This window comes from Astyanax mexicanus, chromosome 23, assembly GCF_023375975.1.
Source record: "Astyanax mexicanus isolate ESR-SI-001 chromosome 23, AstMex3_surface, whole genome shotgun sequence".
Taxonomy (NCBI): Eukaryota; Metazoa; Chordata; class Actinopteri; order Characiformes; family Acestrorhamphidae; genus Astyanax; species Astyanax mexicanus.
The window spans coordinates 16482824-16505088 of NC_064430.1; the positions used below are offsets into that span (position 1 = coordinate 16482824).

General features: G+C 36.8%; 1 protein-coding gene across 1 annotated transcript in view; it reads left to right on the top strand.

Moving 5' to 3' along the window:
• The window catches only part of gucy1b2 (guanylate cyclase 1, soluble, beta 2), a 32728-nt gene extending 10463 nt beyond the window's left edge, over nt 1–22265 (top strand). The window contains exons 2-16 of the mRNA XM_049470878.1: nt 1415–1528; nt 7340–7413; nt 7510–7604; nt 9917–10077; nt 11460–11559; nt 11703–11900; nt 14812–14826; nt 15334–15437; nt 15542–15758; nt 17434–17754; nt 18822–18970; nt 19354–19500; nt 20099–20253; nt 21148–21335; nt 21932–22265. Coding sequence (XP_049326835.1) covers nt 1415–1528; nt 7340–7413; nt 7510–7604; nt 9917–10077; nt 11460–11559; nt 11703–11900; nt 14812–14826; nt 15334–15437; nt 15542–15758; nt 17434–17754; nt 18822–18970; nt 19354–19500; nt 20099–20253; nt 21148–21335; nt 21932–22179 — 2286 coding nt within the window. The 3' untranslated portion in view covers nt 22180–22265. The remainder of the gene's footprint in view (nt 1–1414; nt 1529–7339; nt 7414–7509; nt 7605–9916; nt 10078–11459; nt 11560–11702; nt 11901–14811; nt 14827–15333; nt 15438–15541; nt 15759–17433; nt 17755–18821; nt 18971–19353; nt 19501–20098; nt 20254–21147; nt 21336–21931) is intronic.

Here is a 22265-nt window from a genome sequence, read left to right on the forward strand (position 1 = left end):
CTTTACTGCTTGGTTGTAACCTGACTGGTAATATTAAGATGCGCCGCATTATAAGGCTCACTGACATTTTTTGAGAAAATTAAAGGATTTTAAGTATACGAAAAACACGGTAAACTAAAATTGATAAGTTGAGTATACATAATAAATAGACTTAAAATTAAACATAGTTTAAAATAGAAGTCAATATCAATATAATTTCCCTCTGTTTCTGCAGAATAGTTGTCTGAATTTCATACAAGTACTGTACAATAATACATTTGTTTAAAAATTACTCTAAATGAACATAAACACATTATTATCAAAAGGGGGGATGTTACATTCACTTTTTTTAAATTCACTTTTTGTAAATTTTATATAGTTTCTGGGGGGAGGATTTTAAACGATGTCCAGTTACGTTGTTAAATTATTCTTTTAAGCAATTTTTAGGTATTTCAGTATTTTTTTATTTTAGAATAACCTTTACAATTTAGTTATTTTTTTGCTTACTACCAGAGGAGGAGCATCTCTCACTACCTTTTAGAAAGGTCTATTATGTATATATATATATGTATATATAATTATTTGTAAATCGCTTTGGATAAAAGCGTCCACTAAATGTAATGTGATTTAGTTATTCTCAAAAAAATATCAACCTATTTAATATTGCACAAGAATTCCCAGTTCACCCAGTCACCTTTAAGAATGTAACCATTGATATCAGTGATATCATCAGTGACACAACCGTCATAGTGTTTAATTGTCAAGATACTTGCTGTATGTTTAAACAATTTATGATATTAATTTCACGTAAATATTTTTCTCATATTGTCCCCAAGCTCAAGCTGGTCACCCTGTCATTGTAAAATATCAATGTATTTTTATCTAAATATTTTTAGAAAATCAGTATGTATCTTTGAAATGGAACAAGGTCATCATAAGCAATTCAACATGTTTACAACTGTAGATCAACTGTGTTTTAATCAAATGCAATTTTTTGCTAAAATCATGACCCTTGTCATTGTCCACCCTGTAGTGCATGTAAAGGCAAAATGGGTAAAAAATGAAAAGAGATTAAGATGAAAAAAAGGCTGATTGATTTCTGTCTTTTAAGTTTAAGAAATATGATCAGTCATAACAGTCATAAGAAATAAAAATATAGTAAAAAAAAAAGGTTTCACATTAGTTTATTCAGATACAAATAAAGTAACACAATATAAACAAAGCTGAATAAGTTAATAATGCATATGCTAAATAAATAGAAACAAAATGAAATATAATTTAAAATAGATACAGTGTCTAAAACCATAAAAATATATATATTTTGATGTGTCTTATTTTTGGTATAGGCCTAACAATTGTCGACCATCTACAAACAGTGCAATCTAATAGTAATGAGATCCCTATACTCCTTTGTTAAGCCAGTCAGTGAGGTCAGTGGGAGAAGATCACATCACATGGACATGTCCAGTCCTGTCCAGTCCCAGAACACCCAGGGCACAGGTGTAACGGACAACCCACCCACTCCCGCCTCCGTGGAAACAGTGTAGCAGTGCAGATGATCAGCTGTTATGAAGTCCTGCTCTGTCCTGGAAGATGTTTGTTGGAAGGCCAGATGCGTTCAAACAGGCGAACGACGGCATGCAGAGCGCTTTCTTTCTGGGGGACGTTGTTGAGGGTCGGGTGCAGGTGGTCTGATGAAAGGTCTGCCATGTGTACATTCTTTGAATGACCCTGCAGTGGGTGAAACTTCTCATGGTAACCCATGCTCCACAGAGAGCTTTCACAAAACATCTGTGAAGGAAGAATGTGGAATAATTTAATATTTAATGTTCATGCGATACATAACAGATGTATTTTTTTTATAGTAGTAAAATTAAAAAACAAAAATATAGCAGTATTTCGTCTGTTCAGCCCTGGAAATAACTAAGAGACCAATCAGTTTCTCTGATTTTGTTATTTTTAGGTATATGTTTGAGTCAAATGAACACTGTTGTTGTTTTATTCTATAAACTATAGACATTTCTCCCAAATTCCAGATAAAAGAGCACTTATTTGCAGAAAATGAGAAATGGATGAAATAACGAAAAAGATGCAGAGCTTTTAGACCTCAAATAATGCAAAGAAAACAAGTTCATATTCATAAAGCTTTAAGCGTTTAGAAATCAAAATTTGTTGAATAACCCTGTTTTTTATGCCATTTTCATGCATCTTTGCATGTTCTCCTCCACCAGTCTTACACACTGCTTTTGGATAACTTTATGCCACTACTGGTGAAAACATTCAAGCTTGGTTTGATGGCTTGTGATCATCCATCTTCCTCTTGATTATATTCCAGAGGTTTTGGTAAAATCAAAGAAACTCATATTTTTAAGGGGTCTCTTTTTTTGCAGAGCTGGGAAAGCAGGGAAAGCTGGTAAAGATTTAGTCAGGTTTTATTTTATACTCTGTACAGGTTTCTCTCAGTTAACAGAGAAAGAACATTGAAGGAACATGTAAGAAGGTTAGCCTTTCTTACATAATGTTTCCAGCTTGACAAATACTAACATTATAGACTTGTTAATAGTAATATTTCCAAAACTATAAATGAAAACATTGACACAAGTGACGTAGCAGCGACATTACTAACAATATTAAATGTAACATTCAGAAAACGTTTTACTAACCAAGTTTACTATCTCTTCCCCAACCAGCTGAAAGTACAAGCTGTACAGGACTAGGATAGTAACATCAGCTGAGGTAAATAAGCCTTAGCTTCCATTTGTTTACCAAAAGACTGTTTTTTTTCTATATATTAGTACGTAAAGTCACATGTAATCTACTGTTGTGTTCTATGATCTTGAAACAGATTTAATTTAATGTATCCATGTCAAAATGCTGTGTGGCGCATTGTGTATCCCTTAAACAATAATTAACAGCCTGATCTGCTTTTTTTGTAATTGCAATTTCATGAAATTAGCCTGTCACGATATATTATTTTAGAAATTGTGATAGATTGTATTTAAGTCATTTGAAGACTTTAAAGACCTTGTTTTGTGTTTATTTCAAATTTCAAAGTTTTTTTTGGTTGACATTCTAGCTAATTGTTAAGTAACAAGGGCAATTTATTGAGGTAATGTTCATATATTTTACAATATGTTGATAATATAATTATTGTGACAGACCTATTCATATTTCATGACATTTTGCAGCCATTGTGCACTATATGTAAAATAAATATATAGTGGAAACACTGTGCAAACAATAAAACTGGAAAATTCTCAGCAAAGTAAGAATAAAGTCAAAACATCTTACCTTGATGTGGCTTTCTTTCTCTGAAGGATATATAATGATTCAGAAGTAGAAGAAGTTGGACTGTGCACACTGAGCAGGATCACTGGCTTTTATAAGCAGCTTTATGGCACATGTAGGTGGTTTTTAATGTAATACGACACCTGCCACGCTGATGATTGACATGGAATTCCCTCCTTTCTGGACTTGCCTGCATAGTTTTATAGAGCTGTTGTGCTGGGTTTTTGCCCAACAGGTTCAACAGAGGCTGTCTAAAATGCCCTGGTGGAATGAGATCATGTGATCACTCGTAAAAAGAGATTTTTTATAAGATACCAATCCCTTTGGAGTTTCATGGGACTTTTCCAGGTTATTGATTTGTAGTATTGTCATCTATTGACAAACTGACAAACAATTAAAGTGGTACTATGGCTATGTTTAAATGGCGAATTCCAGCATTCCTTCATTAGGAAGTAAACAAAATTATTTGAAGTGACGGATTGGTAAACATGACAGCTGAGCTATTGTTAATACAATAATCAGATTTTCGCCTATATATTAAGCAGCAACAGCTTCTTAATATAATTTAATTTAATATAATAAAATATAATATATATATAATATATATATATATATATATATATATATATATAATATATTATAATATAATATAACATAATATAATATAATTTGAAGTGACAGATTGGTAAAGATGATACCTGAGCTATTGTTAATACAATAATCAGATTTTCGCCTATATATTAAGCAACGACAGCCCACTTCTGCACATTATTGATGCTGCTACAAAATTATTGTATTATTATTATTATAGTCCCGCAGCTGCTTCAGAATGTCAAGAAAAAAGGTCTAGAAATTGACGAAGGGCATTTATATTCATTAATGTGATTTAAAAAGGTAAAGAGAACAAACTGGGATAAAGTAAATATGCCACCCTTAGTCACAACGCGAAGGCCTAGGTTCCTTTCGTACAGATTTTTAATGCAGAATTTGTACAACACCAACATGAACACCGTAGAACTAAAAGTAAAAGAGTGAATAACAGAGTCCATCAGTTTCATAGTCTGTTAACATAACATATTTGGATAATCAACAAATATTAAAAAATACATTAATTAAATGCATCCAATATTAAATAAATGAGAAACAAAAGAAATGAGCGCCACCTAGTGGTGTAAAAGTTAAGAACTGCAAGGAAATGGACAGCCATCCACTTTTTAATGTACTCAAGTTCTTAAGCAACATAAAAAAGGCAGCTACTTTTTTTGGTAAACAAACAAATGCTAAGGCTAAGTTAGCTTAGCTAAAGTTGCTAGCCCTGTATATAAATATCTTTTAGCTTAACCAGTTTAGTAAGAGGTAGTAAACCGAGAAAACTGATTCCAGACCAATATATAGTGATGCTAAATGCTTAATTTCGTGTTATTAATGTAAGTAGTTTAAATGAACATGTATATGTTAATGTTCATTTAAAAATATTTTTTATAGGGGGAGGGTGGGCTTTTCACCACTGCAGGATAAAACTGATCTGTTTATGGCACTGAGACATGTGCAAGGTATTGCAGAATAGAGGTATACTGGCTAGAAACAAGTGCTGATAAATCTGCCTAGTCATTGTAGCAGGTATGAATAAAGATGTCTGCTGAATTCCCAAACTGGATTGGTAAGTACTTTCTCCTTCTGACTGGTAAAACCCCCTTTGTTTCAGAAAGGAAAGTAAAACAGAATCTTTTAGAAAGTTTGAGGGAATACACAGACTGACAAGCCTGTTTTATGATATGAATGATCCAATTTCAGTGTTTTATATCAATGCCATAAAATGTGGACATGTTGAGACAAGCCTTTGTGTCTGATAAAAGGGTATTGTTTTTTTTTATAAATATGCTGCTACAGAATGTGTGAAGTATAAATCAGCTCTCAGGGTTACAGTCATTTGTGACCTTTTGACCAACTGACCAACTCTACATAAGACAGAATTTAACACTTTAAGTACTTAACTTCTCTATTCTTGAAATGGGAGGATTCAGCTATTATATTTGTCACGTGGGCCAAACCAAGGACGGACAAATGCAGATACCAATCAAATAGTTTATTAACAGGGGATAGGCTAACTGGGTAGTCAAAGACAGAGAGGGTCAGTATCAAAATGCAGCGATAAAAAACAACATACCAGAGTGAGCGGGGAAAAGGGTCATACACATTAAATCCAAAAGGCAGAGGGCAAAGCAAAAAGGGGTAGTCTAAGTACAAAAACAGATCAGCAACAGAAAACAGGCCACATTTACCTCCACTAACCGCGGCTAGTGCTACTGCTAACTGCGCTAAAAATATTGGAACTCTAAGCTTACTGTAAATAAACCAAATCGCGCTATACTCAAATAAACAGTTTTTAGGAGAGAAATCTGTGTAGATTAACATCCAGCACTCATTTGGCTTTGAAAGAAAATGATTTTTATTTTTTTAAGAATTAATGTTACAGTTTTACGACACCCTTCTTCTTTACTATTTTTGCTTGAAATGCGAAGTTTGGTATCTGAATACTTGAGGAATGGATTTATTTCTAATTTATTTCTAGCGTGAAAGATAAAGCTAGGAGAAAAGAAGTGCATGGCAGAAATAATCTATGATTTATCGATTATTCTGTAAAAAAAATTCTCACATTAGTTGCAGCGCTAATCTTGTGTTGTGTACTTAATATAGTAAAGACAATTTTTTACATACACATACAAAAAAGCAGTAAAATATTAACACATACATTTAGCAAATTTAATCTATAGTATTGAAAGACTCCCTTTTATTTAACGTGCTCAAATGGGGCAATAGCATTAATAGTATTTTCCGTTAACAGACTGGACAACAAACAGTCCCTATAACGATACCAGTGTGTGTGTGGTTGTGTGGTTAGGCATGAAGGTTGGGAAGGAGGGGTTTAAATTGCTAATTAAAGGTAGATGTGAGTGGACATGTGTGTGCTGGCCTAAACATAAAGGCCGCCTGCAGAGTCCATCATTTTGGTCACACAAGTGAAGCTAGTCGTATCGTTTGGGGTGAGACAGCTGCAGCGATGGTAAGTACAAACTCTGTGTTTCTGTTTCTATTTAGTGATTAAATTATATTATATGATATATATATATATATATATATATATATATATATATATATATATATATATATATATGATATGATATTTTATAATATTGTATAATAGCGTATGTATATAAATTTTAATTATATACTTTGTTGCTGTGATGTCATGATCTGACATGAATTTATTGGAAGGATTTAAGTTAATTTAATTTGTGTGTTATTGCTGTATTTGTTCATTCATTTTTCTTTCATGCGTAGTATATGAGAGTTTTTACTGGTTTTACTTTTAAAAGGATTTACTGTCCAAAATCCTGATATTATATGATATTGAAGCTTGGTTTTGTGCATATCTGCATACATGAGATCTGAGATATTTGAGATAAAGTATGTTAATATGATTTTTTTTGTGTGTTGTGCAATTTGTGTTGGTTCTCATTTAACCCTTCTGACAATAAGGCAATTGTTGGCTTAATATATTAATATTTTAGTTACATTAGTAACACAGGGGTGTTCAAACTTTCAGCATTGCTGCTGGGGTGGTCCTCTGGTAATGGTAATTCCAATAATGCATGTGTGGCTAATACTGAAATGAGCAATAATATATGTGATGCAATCAGTATTTTATAATCTACATATTGCACCAATAATACAGGTGTACCTAGAGGTGAACAATATGAAAATATTTGTTAAGCATTGGACACAGCATAGTTTGTGATTATCATAAGCATTTATTTTCAAATAGAGTATAGTTGATTTGGTTCATTGGAATGCATGTAAAATACTGAATATAATTAACTGCAATCTTGATTTTCCTTTCAACAAATTGAGCAGTACTGGGTTATTTTTGTCTGTTTAAACCAACGACTGAAATTAAGCCAAAATTGTTCACCACCTTCTCAAAATTGCAACCAGAGTCTACACGCTCTGGAAAACTTAAAAAAAGAACCTTTTTAACTGTTACCTGTCCCTGTGGTTTTCTTTCTTACAGTACGGCTTCATTAACACGTGTTTGAGGACGCTAGTGGTGGAGAAGTTTGGAGAAGAAACATGGGAAAAACTGAGGTCAGCTGTGAAATATTTGGTGGAAGATGGCAAAATGTCTTTAGCTTCAGAGTTACTTGTTTTTCTCTTTCTGACTATATTGTCCTATTTTCTTAGGCTATTGGCAGAAGTCCAGGACACCTTTATGACCTATGAAATATATGATGATGTCATCACCCTTCGTCTGGTGCAAGAGGCTTGTAAAATGTTGGGTGAGTCTCTTTTGTTGATCAAGCAAACTTCCAGTCTTTAAAATATTCAAGGGCGAGGTTAAGGTACAGGATGTGTAGTGGACGTTCTCCCTTAACACGGTTAGACCTCTTAGCTCTCGAGCTTTTCAAACTTGGTTAAAGTGCTTGCTCTTTTTATCTCCAGCTCCCATTCATCATCTTTGCCGTCATGGGCTCACAAACATCATCTGTTTCAAAGTTTGAATGAAGCGTTCTTTACCGTTCTTCAGCGAGCCCGAGGTCGAACGCATAGTCGATAAACGAAGGCAGGGACTAAAAACAAGAGACAGAAAGTAGAGAAAGAGAGTTAGTGAAAGGGCTTTGGGCTGTTTGTGGGCAGCGTCGCTGTATGTGACGGCCTTGGGGAACGGTTGCGCGCTGATCAGAGAGAGAGTGAGAGCGCTGTGTAGGTGTTAACAATGTCCCTGCTGAAGGCTGCCCATTGAGAGCCGTGTGTCACAGAGGACACTGTTCTGAGCGCGGATCCCTGCGAGTCTGCAGACGAAGGACAGGTGTGAACCTCCGGACAGGGCGCACACCTGGGCTCCGGTAAATGACTGCTGGGTCTGAAGGACTGGGCAGACACTGTTGCAGTGTGAGGCAAACAGAGGATATGATTGGGTTTGTTTACTGGGTTTGTTGCTGGAAGCTGTGGAAACCCACAAATGAAAGCAGTCAGCATGATATGATGTGCTCTTAGGCACAAAATCAGACACAAAAGACCTCAAATCTCCTCAAAAGGACCACCATTCTTATCCGTAATGAGCGGCTGTGGCTGCAGGATTTCATTTTAACGTAGCAGAAGCATCCCCTGTACACTTAATCAATTATTTATCCATTTAACGCATGCTGGTCACTGTAAGGCACCACCAAATTATTTTTCCTGCTCATTTTATTCTCATCTCAACAATAGGGATGCACTTAGCATTTGGTAACTGAGAATAAAAAAAGTAAAATTTACATTCATAGTGAACAATGACTCATTTATTTGAAGTGATACTTCATTGACTATTTTCTTTAATGCAGTGCAGCGTGTGTATCAGAGCACTACTCTATACAAAGCAGTCAGTGATTTTTATGAAATGAAATGGATGCTTAAGGTCACACACTCTAATATTTGGTTGGAGCGCCTTTATCTTTGATTGGAGCGCCTTTATCTTTGATTGCAGTAAGCATTCACTGTGGCATTGTTTCAATAAGCTTCTGCAATGTCACAAGATTTATTTCAATCCAGTGTTGCATTAATTTTTCACCAAGATCTTACAGCAGCATTGATGATGGAAGAGTCTGACCACTGCACAAAGCCTTCTTCTGCACATCCCAAAGATTCTCATTGAGGTTAAGTCTGGACTCTGTGGTGAACAATCCATTTGTGAAAATGATGATCTCATGCTTCCTGAACCACTCTTTCACAATTCCAGCCCCATGAATCCTCATTTTGGAATCCTCATCTTGCAATATGCCCGTGCCAGTTGAAATAACCTGGTCTATATTCAGTATATTCAGGTAGTCAGCTGACCTCATTCTTTTAGCACATACTGTTGCTGAACCTAGACCTGACCAAATGCAGCATCCACAGATCATTTGCTTAGTTAAGTCCAGGTGGACACTTTTCTTTGGCCAAGAAATGTATTTATAAAATGAACAATACAGGATTATTTTGATTGGTGATGGTTAAATACCTCTTAAAAATCTGTATGTTTTCCACTGAAAAGATACAAGCTGTACATATTAGCTAAGCTAACTTAGTTTTTAGTATTTTAGTTTTTTGAACTTTATTTAACTTGTCGTTCTCTGTGTACATTTCTAGTTAGCTATCTATCTAAACGTGTGACTAGAATAACTTGGCATGAGTAAATTAAAACTGAGATAAATATGTGACTAAAGTTGCACTGCTGATGTACGTTTATCATTAGAATAGCTCATGTCATATGCCTTTTAAACATTTTGAACAAGCCCTGACTCTTTATGGCTATATTTATTTTCTGCCCTTTGTTCTTGCCCTCAAACAACGTCCTAAAATTTTTATTTTGTGAACCGTAGGGGAACAGAAAAAGTGCAAATATTACATTTTGTTAGATTTAAGTGTAATTAAAACAGCCAGAACCAATACAGCAGATGCTAAAAGCAGTAAGGGACTGTATGTAAACTATGTAGTAATAAATTCAACGTCATTTTCAATCTCTTGATCCTTTTTATGAAAAAAGTAATTGGTTAATTAAATAAAATTGAAATGATAAAGTGAAAAATGGAAAAAGTTATCACATTGTGCTCTCTTGTGTTTTGTCTTTTAGATGTCTCCTCTGAGGTGGTACTGAAGCTGTTTGGGGAATACTTCTTCAGTTTCTGTAAAATGTCTGGCTACGACACAATGTTACGGACTCTTGGTGGAAATCTGGTGGAATTCATTGAAAACCTTGACGCCCTCCATAGTTACCTGGCACTGTCTTATGAGGTGTGATATTTTAATACTGCTTTCTGAAAATGTTCAAACTTTCAAATTTGAATTTGTCCTGGTTTGTCACTGGTTCTCAATCCTGTCCTACACATTTTAGTGGTTTTCTATCAAAACGCTTGCCTGAGCATGTTAACCCTGTATTGGTTAATAGTACCTCATAAGAAAAGACATCAACACAACAGGGAAAATGAAGAAAAAACACAGCCCAGGATTTTAAACAGTAAATCCACATGCCCTGTCCACATATATAAAAAATGTATATACTGTATGATTACATATTGCTATTTCTATATATCACAAACCCCCCAAAAAAAGCCCACGGTGACATACCTGACAGAGATCTTTTAAAAGCTGTGGAACATTCATTAAAGCACTTTTTCCTTCGCTTTAACTCCTAAAGTCCCTAAGTGACATCTATTGAACATCCTGAGTGCATCACAGGACACTGGTTTAGGGCTTGAGATAAAACAGGTCTGTTCCAACAATTTAAGCTATTCAAATGCATCAATGAAATGTTTTACAATCCATATAACCGATCTGGGCTTTTATGAATTAAGTTAATTGAACTGAAAGTAGTATCAAAATGATAATAGTGGTATTGTCACACAAGACAGACAATAGACAATCGATATAATGTTTATTAAAGGGGCTTAGCAAAACAGGGTAGTAAAAAGCAGGCAGGGTCAGAAACTAAAAGGCTGCAAAAACAAACAACATACCAGAGAGTGGTCGGACAATCCAGGGTCATAACGGCATAAACACAGTATCAGAGGGTAGACAAAGGCGAGGTCAAAATATAAAAAAAAACAAGTCGATAATGGACAATCAATACAATGAGCAAGGCAAAAAGGGATAGTCGAGGAAACAAACACAGATCAGTAAAGAAAAACAAAAACAAGAGAACACATTGTAGAAGAGTTAGTAAACTAGATTCAATACTCGGCAACAAACAGAAGGAAGTGGGTGGTATATAAATATATATATATATATATATACATATATACACACACACAATATAACAGGTGGGAATAATTAGTAGCTCGGAGAGCGGGAACATAGTAGAGTCATGTTATCAGTAGTGTTAGAGAGTTCCAGTAAAAGTGCATGCTGGGAAGTAGAGTCTTGAGTGACAAGTTCAGAGTCCGGAGCAGGCAGACTGACAGCATCAGGACTGACATCTCTATTTAAAACTTTATAGCACATTATCTCCAACTTACCACAGGATATCTGTGATGTTTTTACACTGATTTAAAAAAATACAGTCAGATTGTGTAAATTTCAATACATTTGAAAACACTACTTGTGTTGGTATTCAGTTCAGTGCTCCCTCTATATAGCTGTGCAAGTTTAAAGTCTCCTTTTGTTACTTTTGGTCTCAGGAAATGAATGCGCCGTCTTTCCGTGTGGAGCGAACAAATGATGGCAGGACATTGCTCCACTATTACTCTGACAGAAAAGGACTCCACTACATAGTCCCTGGTACAGAATACATATATTCTAAATAAATAGCTATTGATCTACAGAGACTGCTGCTCTGTGACCTTGAGATCAACTTGAGAGACAAATTCCAAAAGCTGAAAAAGACCTTTATTCTTTCCCTTGTTTCCATGACTACATGGCAGGCATTATTGAAGCAGTGGCAAAGGATTTCTTTGGCAGCAAAGTGACCATGACCATCCTGGAGCAGCCGAAGGAGCAGGAACGCACAGGAAAGAGAGAACATGTGATCTTCCTCATGACACAGACGAGTGAAGGGGCCAAGGGGGAAGAAGCCCACTTAAATGGAGGGGACGGGACTGTGGAGAGAAAGGTCATGTCAGGTTGGTCCACCTGTCAGCTAGGGCTGGGGCGGTATTGATTTTTTATAACCGCGGTAAAAAACTAACGCATCACCGCGATATTGCGGTTAACCGCGAGACCCCAACCCCCCCCCCCCCCCCCCCCCCCCCAAAAAAAAAAAAAAAAAACACCGCAAATTTATTGGTAACAAATCTTTATTCTTCAAACCATACAGCCTACATACAACTTCTACATAAACCATAAATACAGCATAACAAGTGAACATATGCTGCCTGTATAATTCGTCATTGTACAGCTAACCTGTCTTTTTCCGTGCAGACTTTTTGAAGGAGGAGCTTGTCCGCCTCCCCCTTCTCCATCCATAGATCTATTTTAGGGCTGGCCCGAATAGCGGTTTTGAGCTCACGATATTCGGCAGTAATTGGTAGCGAATATTCTAATATTCGTTTAAAAAAAAAAGACGAATTAATCCACAGCAAAATTTTCCACTGACCCCCGGCCCCGAAAAAAATATATTTCTCACCCCTTTCCTCGGGCCGTTCGGGCTCAAGGCTCAAGAAGTCTGTGATAGGCGTCTGTTTTTTTTTTATTCACACTCTTCTTATTTCTCATTAAATATCTACTAGAGATTATATCTGTACAGTATCATTTATTTCACTTCCCTCCTGAATATTTGGAGTGCATTATGTATCCTTATGTTGTGTAGTTATGTAGTTTTCACCCCAGAATTTCTGCTGCTGCCCAGGCTTCGGCTGCATCGCAGGGCAGGAGCGCAGCTGCGTTACGGCTATTTCGTTTGAATTGTGCAGTGCAGAGTATTACAGATTTTGTATTTTTGCACTTGGGCTATTAGCTCAATATTAAATATTTCGTTTGTTTATAAATTATTTTATATTCTTAAACCATGTTAAATTATATTCGATTGGAGGAAATTAATTCAGACATCATTTCTTTTTTGTCCCGTTACCGTTCCGCAAAAAAAAATCCTTCTTTTAATCCCGCATCAGCCCGCCACATACACAGTTTTGCCGCACCTGCCCCGCGGTCCTAAATAAATTTAATAAATTACATTTAGTGCTTAAAATTAAAAAAAAATATTTATTAAAACCGCGCGCGGTCACGTTTCTTACCACATTACAAAAAAAAAATCGGTGTGTGTGTGCGCGTGTCGGTCCATTCTCCGCTCCTTTTTTGTGCTTAGGGTTTTTTTTGTTGCGTGCATGAGAATCACTGCGTGATTATTACAATTTTCTTAACTATTTATTAATGTGCTCCCACATCCTCTGGATTGATTAAACTCCTGTTCCCGCCAATAACAATTCAGTTCTGTCTGTGCCGCAAGATATCCTGACGGGACCCGCGTCATATAATATGTTGATTAAAATGTCGTGACGTTAAGAAATCGGCTCGCAAGAGACAACCGACCAAAAAAAAGACATTAGTTCCATTTTAAAATAATAGAAACCTGTCCTTTATGTTTGACAATTTTTGTTTCACTTTACGTGTCCTTACTCATCTGAAGTTTATTTATCTGAACTGAGTTTCATATGGTTATATTTGTAGCGGTTCTGAACTCAGTTCCGCGTGCTGTGAAAGAGACAAGGCGCAGCGCATTTTACCTCAGACTTGGTCAGATAACAACATTTCAGTAAAGATGGTGGTTATAGTTTTATATCATTGCTTTGCTGTTTGAACTACACTTCAACCAACCTTACTATTTTTACCAAGACTGAGGCGCAATGCCGCGCGTTCTCCGCGGTGCTCACGCAGAACAGCCAGCAGCCAGACAATGAATTAATATATTTTACTTTCTCAAAATGTGACCACGGAACACCTTACATGGCTCTATGGTTTACCTTGAGGTGGGTGAATTAGTTTGATGTGTTGGCGAGAGGTGCAGACACCACTTTCCGGCAAATCTTGCAGATGATTCTCTTCTGTTCTGAGTCTTTTTCTTCCTTTTTTCTCAACTTACTGAGCCTGCCCTGTAGCTTCCATTTCCGAGCCAATATTAGTGCTGCTAATCTTCACTCTCTTCAGCAGCCTCAATGGAGACGAAGTGAGCAGGACCTCAATGAGTACCACGCACCGCGTTTTGCTTAACCCATTCGCTGCCGCGCCAGTGCAGCGGCAGCACAGATAAATGACAAAAAAATTTATATTCGATATTATGAATTTTGAGATCGTTTGACACCAATATCTATCGCGATCAAAATATATTTGATATATTGCACAGCCCTATAGTGTAGGACTTACACTTGACATATTAATACTGAATTCACCACAGTTGTGCTTATATGGAGCATTTTACTACCGCTCAAAACGCAGTCAATCAGATTTGACAGCCATAAAAAAATGCGGTAATGACGGTAATGAGCTCATCACCGCGGTGACGTCCCATAACCGCGGTATTGCGGTAATAAAATTATCGTCACAGCCCTACTGTCAGCTGATCTGTTGATTTGCTGTGTCTTTTTATGTCTATCACACCACAAAATTGAACAGTACATACATAATTTATTCTTTCAATGCCAACTGCAAAATATCAGTACAGAATCACATAAAAGTAATGCAAAAGTGAAATAATATTAGCCAATTAGCTGACACACTCATTAAGACTCTCACAAGTACTGCTCCAACATTAATACTAGAGTCAAGACTAGCACATGCCTCCTCTGATATATGTGAAGTCAGACCCCATCTAGCCATCCAAAATGACCAATTGTGCTCTCTTATGGTCTGGCTGCTGATGGCAAGCAGCAAGGTCACCCAGGATTCAAACCAGTTATCCTCGGTTAACATTGCGACGGAACTTTAGTCACTTGGAACACCTGGAGCCCGAATGCTAAATGATTCAAAATAATACAATGAATAGTTCTACTATTCTATTGCAACTGTAAAGCATGGTGGTGGCAGCCTCAAATGTATAAGGAAAAATACCTTTCAGTATCGTACAGAAAGAGGATTATTTGCAAAAAATAAATAGAGCTAAAACTTGGTCACAGACATGTCACATATACAACAATACAATGATCTTGTCTTTCAGTTAATAACAAAATGACATAAGGCATTAAGGTCAATGTGAGTATTTTAACAAACTTGTGCAGGGCAGCTCTAAGTGAATGATTTAAAGCAACAGTCTTCATATTTGTTTTTCTATCAAACTGGATGCAGTAGTATTCTTATGCTGGGTGCGGATAAAATATTCTTGTTAATGTGGCCTGATACAACTATCCCTGCAACGTGTATTATATGTTTATTATACAAACTGGTCTGGCAGGTTTTTTGTTTTTAATTTAACAGTATGTCATAAAGGTGAAAAATATAATATTCGTAATATATTCGTAAAGCATTTTTTTTTTTAATTTTGATCCACTGCATCCACAAGTACATACCACAAACTAACTATGTATTAAAAATATACAGCAATTAACTTTTACCTTTTCATTTCAGACCACATTCAACATTCCTTCTGCCCCAGGTATCCCAAGAGACTATGGATTGAGGAGCAAGCCTTCTGCAATGCTTTCCCCTTTCACATTGTCTTTGACCAAAACGTAAGACTTCTTTTTTTTCTTCTGTAAGATCTGTTAAAGCAAGCAGTGCGATTAATTTACACTGGAATGTGAGATTTGGTACTGGTTTGTTTCCATCTCTGCAGCTTGTAGTAAAACACACAGGAGTGAACATCCAGAAGTTTGTGCCGGGGCTGCAGAAGACAGGCTGCCGCCTGGATGAGTACTTCAGCGTGGTCCATCCTGAGGTCACCCTTAACATCCACAGCATCAAGAAGTTCATCAACAGCCAGTTTGTGCTGAAAACAAGGAGGGAGATGCTTCCTGAGAGCCTCCAGAATCAAACCATGCTCAAACTGAGAGGTTACTTTTCCTGTATAAGTAAAACATTTTCAGTATTAAAAGGGTGATTATTCGAAGTCATGAAAATCTTAATATTGCTTAATATTTAATTTAATTAGGGCATGGACGTCTGCACTGCTGTAGTAATTCGTATGATATTGCTAAGTATATAACATATAGAAGGAAATGCTGGATTGCAACACAACATTCCATACATCTCAGTGCATTGTAGAGTTGTAGAGCCTAGTGGATGAAGCTGTTGCAGAGTCTGGTAGTGGAGGCTCTGTTTGTTGAGGAGTCTAACTGCCTAGTGGATGAAGCTGTTGCAGAGTCTGGTAGTGAAGGCTCGGATGCTCCTCTATCTTCTATCGGCACTCCATGCAAGTCAGACAATCTGCCAGCCTATTGATAAATATACAGTACCAGTCAAAAATTTGTTTACACCTCTGATAATTTAATGGATTTAATTTTCTATATTTCTTATTATTTTCTACATTGGTGATTATTATTTAAGACATCATAACTATGAAGGAACACATATGCCATTATAAATTCAGCAAAAAATGTTAACAAGCCAAATGTTGCCTTGTTTTATACTTTAGATTTTTATTTCATGCCAACTTTTCCCACTGTATTATTCTCTCAGACAGCTTCATAAGGTAGAACCTGTGTTGGTTCTCCAACTGTCTTAAAAGAGTTCCTAGGGGTACTGAGCACTGGATAACTGCCCTTTCTTCACTCTATGATTTTTCTTGTGTACTACCTATTAGGGGTTGTTGATATGGCCGTAAAATATTATCACAATATTTCAGGGTAACAATGTTCTTTGCAATGTGACAAAACACTGAATTTAAAAGTGAATAATTTCAAGAACACACTACTGCAATAAAAGTAATATTAAATCTTATTTTATGATATTATTGCATATTATATGATATGACACAACGCTAATTAAACTTTTTACCAAGTTGTGACAGTGGTCAATGATCCTACATGTCATGATACTGATAATGCACACTGTATATCCAGGATCGAAGTAAAATAAATGATACTGAACAGATAGAACCTGTCTATAGTAGATATTTAATGGGAAATGTGAACAGTGTGAATTTTACTTTTGCTACAAACAGTAAAGAGGATAGCCCAAATGGCCCTAAAATAATATCACAAAATTTCAGTGTATTTTTCCAATAACGATATTTATGTTGACTATATTTCTACTTATAATATTATGATATGGTGCACCCCTACTACTTATTGCATATGTGTTTCTACATAGCTTTTAATTTTTTAATATTAATATACAACGTATTAAATAATACAAATAAAGAACAATGAGAAAGTTATTAATAAAAAAGTATCCTCAAGTTCAGACCTTTAAACATTATGATGAAACTGGCACGCATCAGGACCGCTTCACAAAAGGAAGGCCAAAAGTTATCTCTGTTGCACAGGATAAGTTCATCAGAGTTACCAGCCTCAAAAACAGCAAGTTACCTGTACCCCAAATAAGAGCACCTAAATGCTTCACCAAGTATTTTGGTTTGTTTAACACTTTTAAGTCACTACATGATTCCTTATGTGTTCCTTCATAGTGTGGATGAGTTCAGTATTCATTTACAATTGAATGGGAAGGTATGAGAAGGTATTCCTATACCCCTCATATATCCCTACTTTTCGTCTGTTTATATTTCAGGTCAGATGGTATGGATGGAGTCTCTGCACTGCATGGTGTATCTGTGTTCTCCAAAGCTGCGTAGTCTGCAGGAGCTTGAAGAGCGAGGGCTGCACCTGGCTGATATTGCTCAGCACGACACCACGCGCGACCTCATCCTGCTCAACCAGCAGCGACTGGCTGAGATTGAACTGTCCAACCAGCTGGAGCGCAAGAAGGAGGAGCTGCGCATCCTCTCACGCAACCTGGAGGTGGAGAAGAAGAAGACAGAGACGCTGCTGTATGCCATGCTGCCACGCCACGTGGCCAACCAGTTAAAGGAGGGGAAGAAGGTTGATGCTGGTACTGTAATGTAGTCAAGATGCAGTTCTTTATCTCAGACTTTATCGCAAAATACATCTGAACACTGGGTTGATTTGAGGTTGGTTTATGTTCTCACATGAAATTTACCACTAATACCAAAGACACTGAAAAGTGCAGATGTGAAACCGCCCCAACCGACCAGTCTCAGCAGAGATGTACTTTAGTGCCTCTTGTAATCTAGTTTAATTGAATAATGAATTGGAAAAAGGCCATGATTCTGATCATGGTCACAACAGCATGAAATAGGTCAGTTACATATTTGTTCAAAATAAAAACTGAAGCCACATTGAGGTCAGGAGGAACCTAAATCATCTAATCAGTGAGATATCTATAATTATGTTACAGTTAGTTCCGACCCTGCAATGTGATTGGCGGAGAGGCGTTCCGTGAGTGCCATTATCAGCCGGTAATGAACTGTAAATGAAGCTCTCCATGTATTACTCCGCCACATACATGTTCCCAGAGTTACAAGGGGAAGCGGGGGGAGATAAAATTAGCTTTTATTAGCTTTCATTTTAATTTCATTTTTCCGTTCCACCTTAAATTCTCCAGCCTCTGCTGTCAGTTACACCACTTAAGGTAAACTACTATCAAATTGTATGCATATTATGAAGAAAATATACATAAAATAATTATACTACACATTAAACTATGTTAATATAGTGGTTATCATCATTTTGAACAAAAAAATGCTCAAACGGGTGTTTTTCTTTGTTTCTTCTTCCTTCTTGCCTCTGCCATCTTAGGAGTGATTCTTCTAGCCCTCTGTTTTAAAAATTCCACCCTACCCCTAGGTGTGCAAACGCAAAACAGAGGGGCAGAGCTAAGGGGTAGAGCCAAAGCGTGAAATAGGATTGGGTCTAAGTGTGCCTTAAAAACAACCTGAACTAAAGCTTATCTCAAAAACAAACCTTAACCCAAAGCCTAACAAGCATTGATTAAAATCTATCACAACTAATTACAGTTTAATTCTAAAATTGTTTTGCATCAGGCTGATTAATTATTTTGTCATAATATATTTTTTTTAATGTTACTTCCCCCTCCAGGAGAGTTCAAGGTGTGCACCATTCTCTTCAGTGACGTGGTCACCTTCACAAATATCTGCGCAGCCTGTGAACCCATCCAAATAGTCCACATGCTGAACTCCATGTACTCAAGGTTCGACCGCCTCACCAATGTCCACGATGTCTACAAGGTTAGAAAAATACAACATCATTATGTTTCTACTTCAAGGCTCATGAAACGTGTCTAAGTAATTGTAAGGCCGTTCCAGAACATCTAAAAGGTTTTCCAAGGTCAAACAAAGAGCATGAAATTGCTTGATGATAAAGATTTAACAAAAAAAAAAATTATATATATATATATATATATATATATGTATGTATTTTTTTATGGTTTGCTGGTGCAGTTACAAGCAATTCAATCACAAGGTATGCAGTCCATTCACTGGCTACATGAAAGGTATATGATTTAAAGAGGATAAATGTATAATTAACTGCAAATAATATCACAAACAACTGGCTGAAAAGATCAATGCAGCCCTGTCCCTGAAATCACATTCCTGTGCTTTCATTACAGGTCGAAACCATTGGCGATGCCTATATGGTCGTTGGCGGTGTGCCCATACCGAAGGACACCCACGCTGAGCGTGTGGCAAACTTTGCCTTGGGCATGACAATTGCTGCTAGGGAGGTGACAAACCCCATCACAGGAAAACCAATACAGGTACCAGATATTATCTCTTATCGCTCAATTATGGCGGTGAGTCAAGTACAATTTCCGATGTCAAAGCCTACTCTATAAGAACTAATGACCCCAAATTTAATTGTAAGTGAGTTTATGTGTAGATGTGGTCAGTATGATGATATTGTATCAATCACAGTTTCAAAAAAAAAAAAATAATAAAATAGAGTTAAAAATATCTGAGATTATATTTAAAAACAAAAAGCAGTAGTTTATGATTTGGCATGGCCATCCCTGCAACTTACAGCTCTGGAAAAATAAGACCACTTAAAAATGAAAACCATCCTCTTGTCCTGTTGGTTCAGTTGGTGGACAATTCTCAGTCCAGCAGTGACACTGAGGTGTTCAAAAACTCCAGCAGCACTGCTGTAACTGATCCAGCAATTCATATCAATACAACACACACTACTAACACCTGATCTGTGGTTGTCCTATTGATTCCTGACTAATAAGGAACAGGGAAAAATGAGGACAATAAAGTGTGTAGAGAAACAAAGAGGACAACAGGACTCTGACTGTACTGTGTATATAATGAAAATGTCTTTACTTTATTGCTCACCCCATTGTGTGTGTGCTTCAGATCAGAGTGGGTCTACACACTGGTCCTGTGCTGGCTGGCGTAGTGGGTGAGAAGATGCCCCGGTACTGCCTTTTTGGAGACACAGTCAACACGGCCTCTCGAATGGAGAGCCATGGTGTCCCAGACCATATACACCTGAGCCCTTTTACCTACAGGTATCATTCTACTTTTTTTTTTTTTTTTTCAAGAAAAATTAGAATATCATTGAAAAGTTACTTTGTTTCAATAATTCAGTTCAAAATGTGAAACTCGTATAATATATTGATGTATTACACACAGAGTGATCTATTTATGGCTTACAGCCAATGAAAACTCTGCACTGACTTTGGACTTGATGTAACACAGTGGATCAACACCAACAGATGACATGTTTCTCCAAACCATCACTGATCATCACTAAATTTTACATTTCATTTGGAAACCAGAGATCAGAGTCTGGAGGAAGAGTGGAGAGACATACAGTCCAAGCTCCTTGAGGTCTAGTGTGAAGTTTCCACAATCAGTGATGGTTGGGAGAGACATGTCATCTGCTGGTGTTGGTCCACTGTGTTACTTCAAGTCCAAAGTCAGTGCAGTGTTTTCCCGGACATTTCATTTTATGGAGATGTGGATTTCATTTTCCTGCAGGACTTGGCACACTGCCCACACTGCCAAAAGTACCAAATGGTCTTATATAATATTCTAATTAGCTGATTTTTGGATTGTCATTGTCTGTAAGCATTAATCATAAACTATAACAGAAAAAAACACTTAAAATAGATCACTCTGTATGTAATACATATATATACTATATGAGGTTCACATTTTAACTGAATTACTGAAATAAACTAACTTTTCAATAATATTCTATTTTTTTAGATGCACCTGTAGTTTCATATTATCTTCTATTAAAGTGTTTGCAGGCTCCAGTGTACTTAGTCCATGGGATTTTCTTAAAAGCTCCATCTGATTTATCTTGAGTTAATAATTGCTGGTGAGTACATCTTGACCCAATATGATGCAGAATGTGATCTCTAACATGGCGGTTCTCTGTTCTTTCATCTGTTTAGTGCTCTGAAGGATAAAATGTTTGAAATTCGTGAACGAGGTGAGATCCAGGTGAAGGGCAAAGGCTTGATGGACACCTACTTCCTGATTCAGAACCTGCAGCTGTCAGAAGATCAGATCATGGGCAGGGGGAAGGAGGAGACGTGTGTGTACAGAGATAATCAGCAGGAGGAGGAGCATGGACCAGACAGTAGGGACACTCTTCATATAATCTTCATAACCTTCACTTAATGGCTGTGGCAAATCAGGGGGAGGAAGCATCCATTTACCTTCTGGCAAAACAAAAATATAGGCTCATATGAAACACACCTCTATCTGAAGGAAACATGACTTTGTTTGAAGTACACAAATACCAATATGGCTGTATTCCAGTCGGGTGCTTTTACAACCCAATGAGTAATATGTATGACATGATGAGAACAATGTACTTATCAAAATATGTGAGCACTGAATGTAAATTGAGGCAACCACAGTAATAAAATCAGCGCTATTGAGTCCACTGTCCACAAACAAAGAAAATAACCATTAGACATTATCCTGATTTATCGGCAGTTAAAGTGGCCCAAATCAAAAATGAAACATGACTCAGATTCAGTCTGTTTTTACCATTTACACTGCTACACAAATGACACATCTGCCACGTATGATGAAAACATCAGATCATATTTACTTGCTGTGTGAATTTAGCCATAAGGAGTGACTTATAACACTCATTTTTTGAATGATTCTCTCATTAATATCTTTAAAAAAACAATGCATAGTAAAATGAACTCCTACCTATTTCAGATAAGACAGCAGAAGAGCAGAACAACGTTTCGGAAGTGGAGGAAGAGAGGACATCTTCCATCAAAGAGGAAAGCAGGAGCTCCTCTGCCCACCTCTCAGCTGACGACCCCTCACCCGATCCCTCTGCTGATATTACTTCTAGTGTCTCGGCAGTCCATTATCATGTACCGGATTACTTTGCACCCGTAGACGATGGTCTTCCTCCAGAAAACATCAGCATCAACTCCCGCCTCTGTACAGTGCTTTAGATAAACTATGCTTATTCAAAGCATCTGCTGGAGACATCCTCAAGCTGGCCCACAGCAGGACACTCCAATACCTACTTTTTCTTATT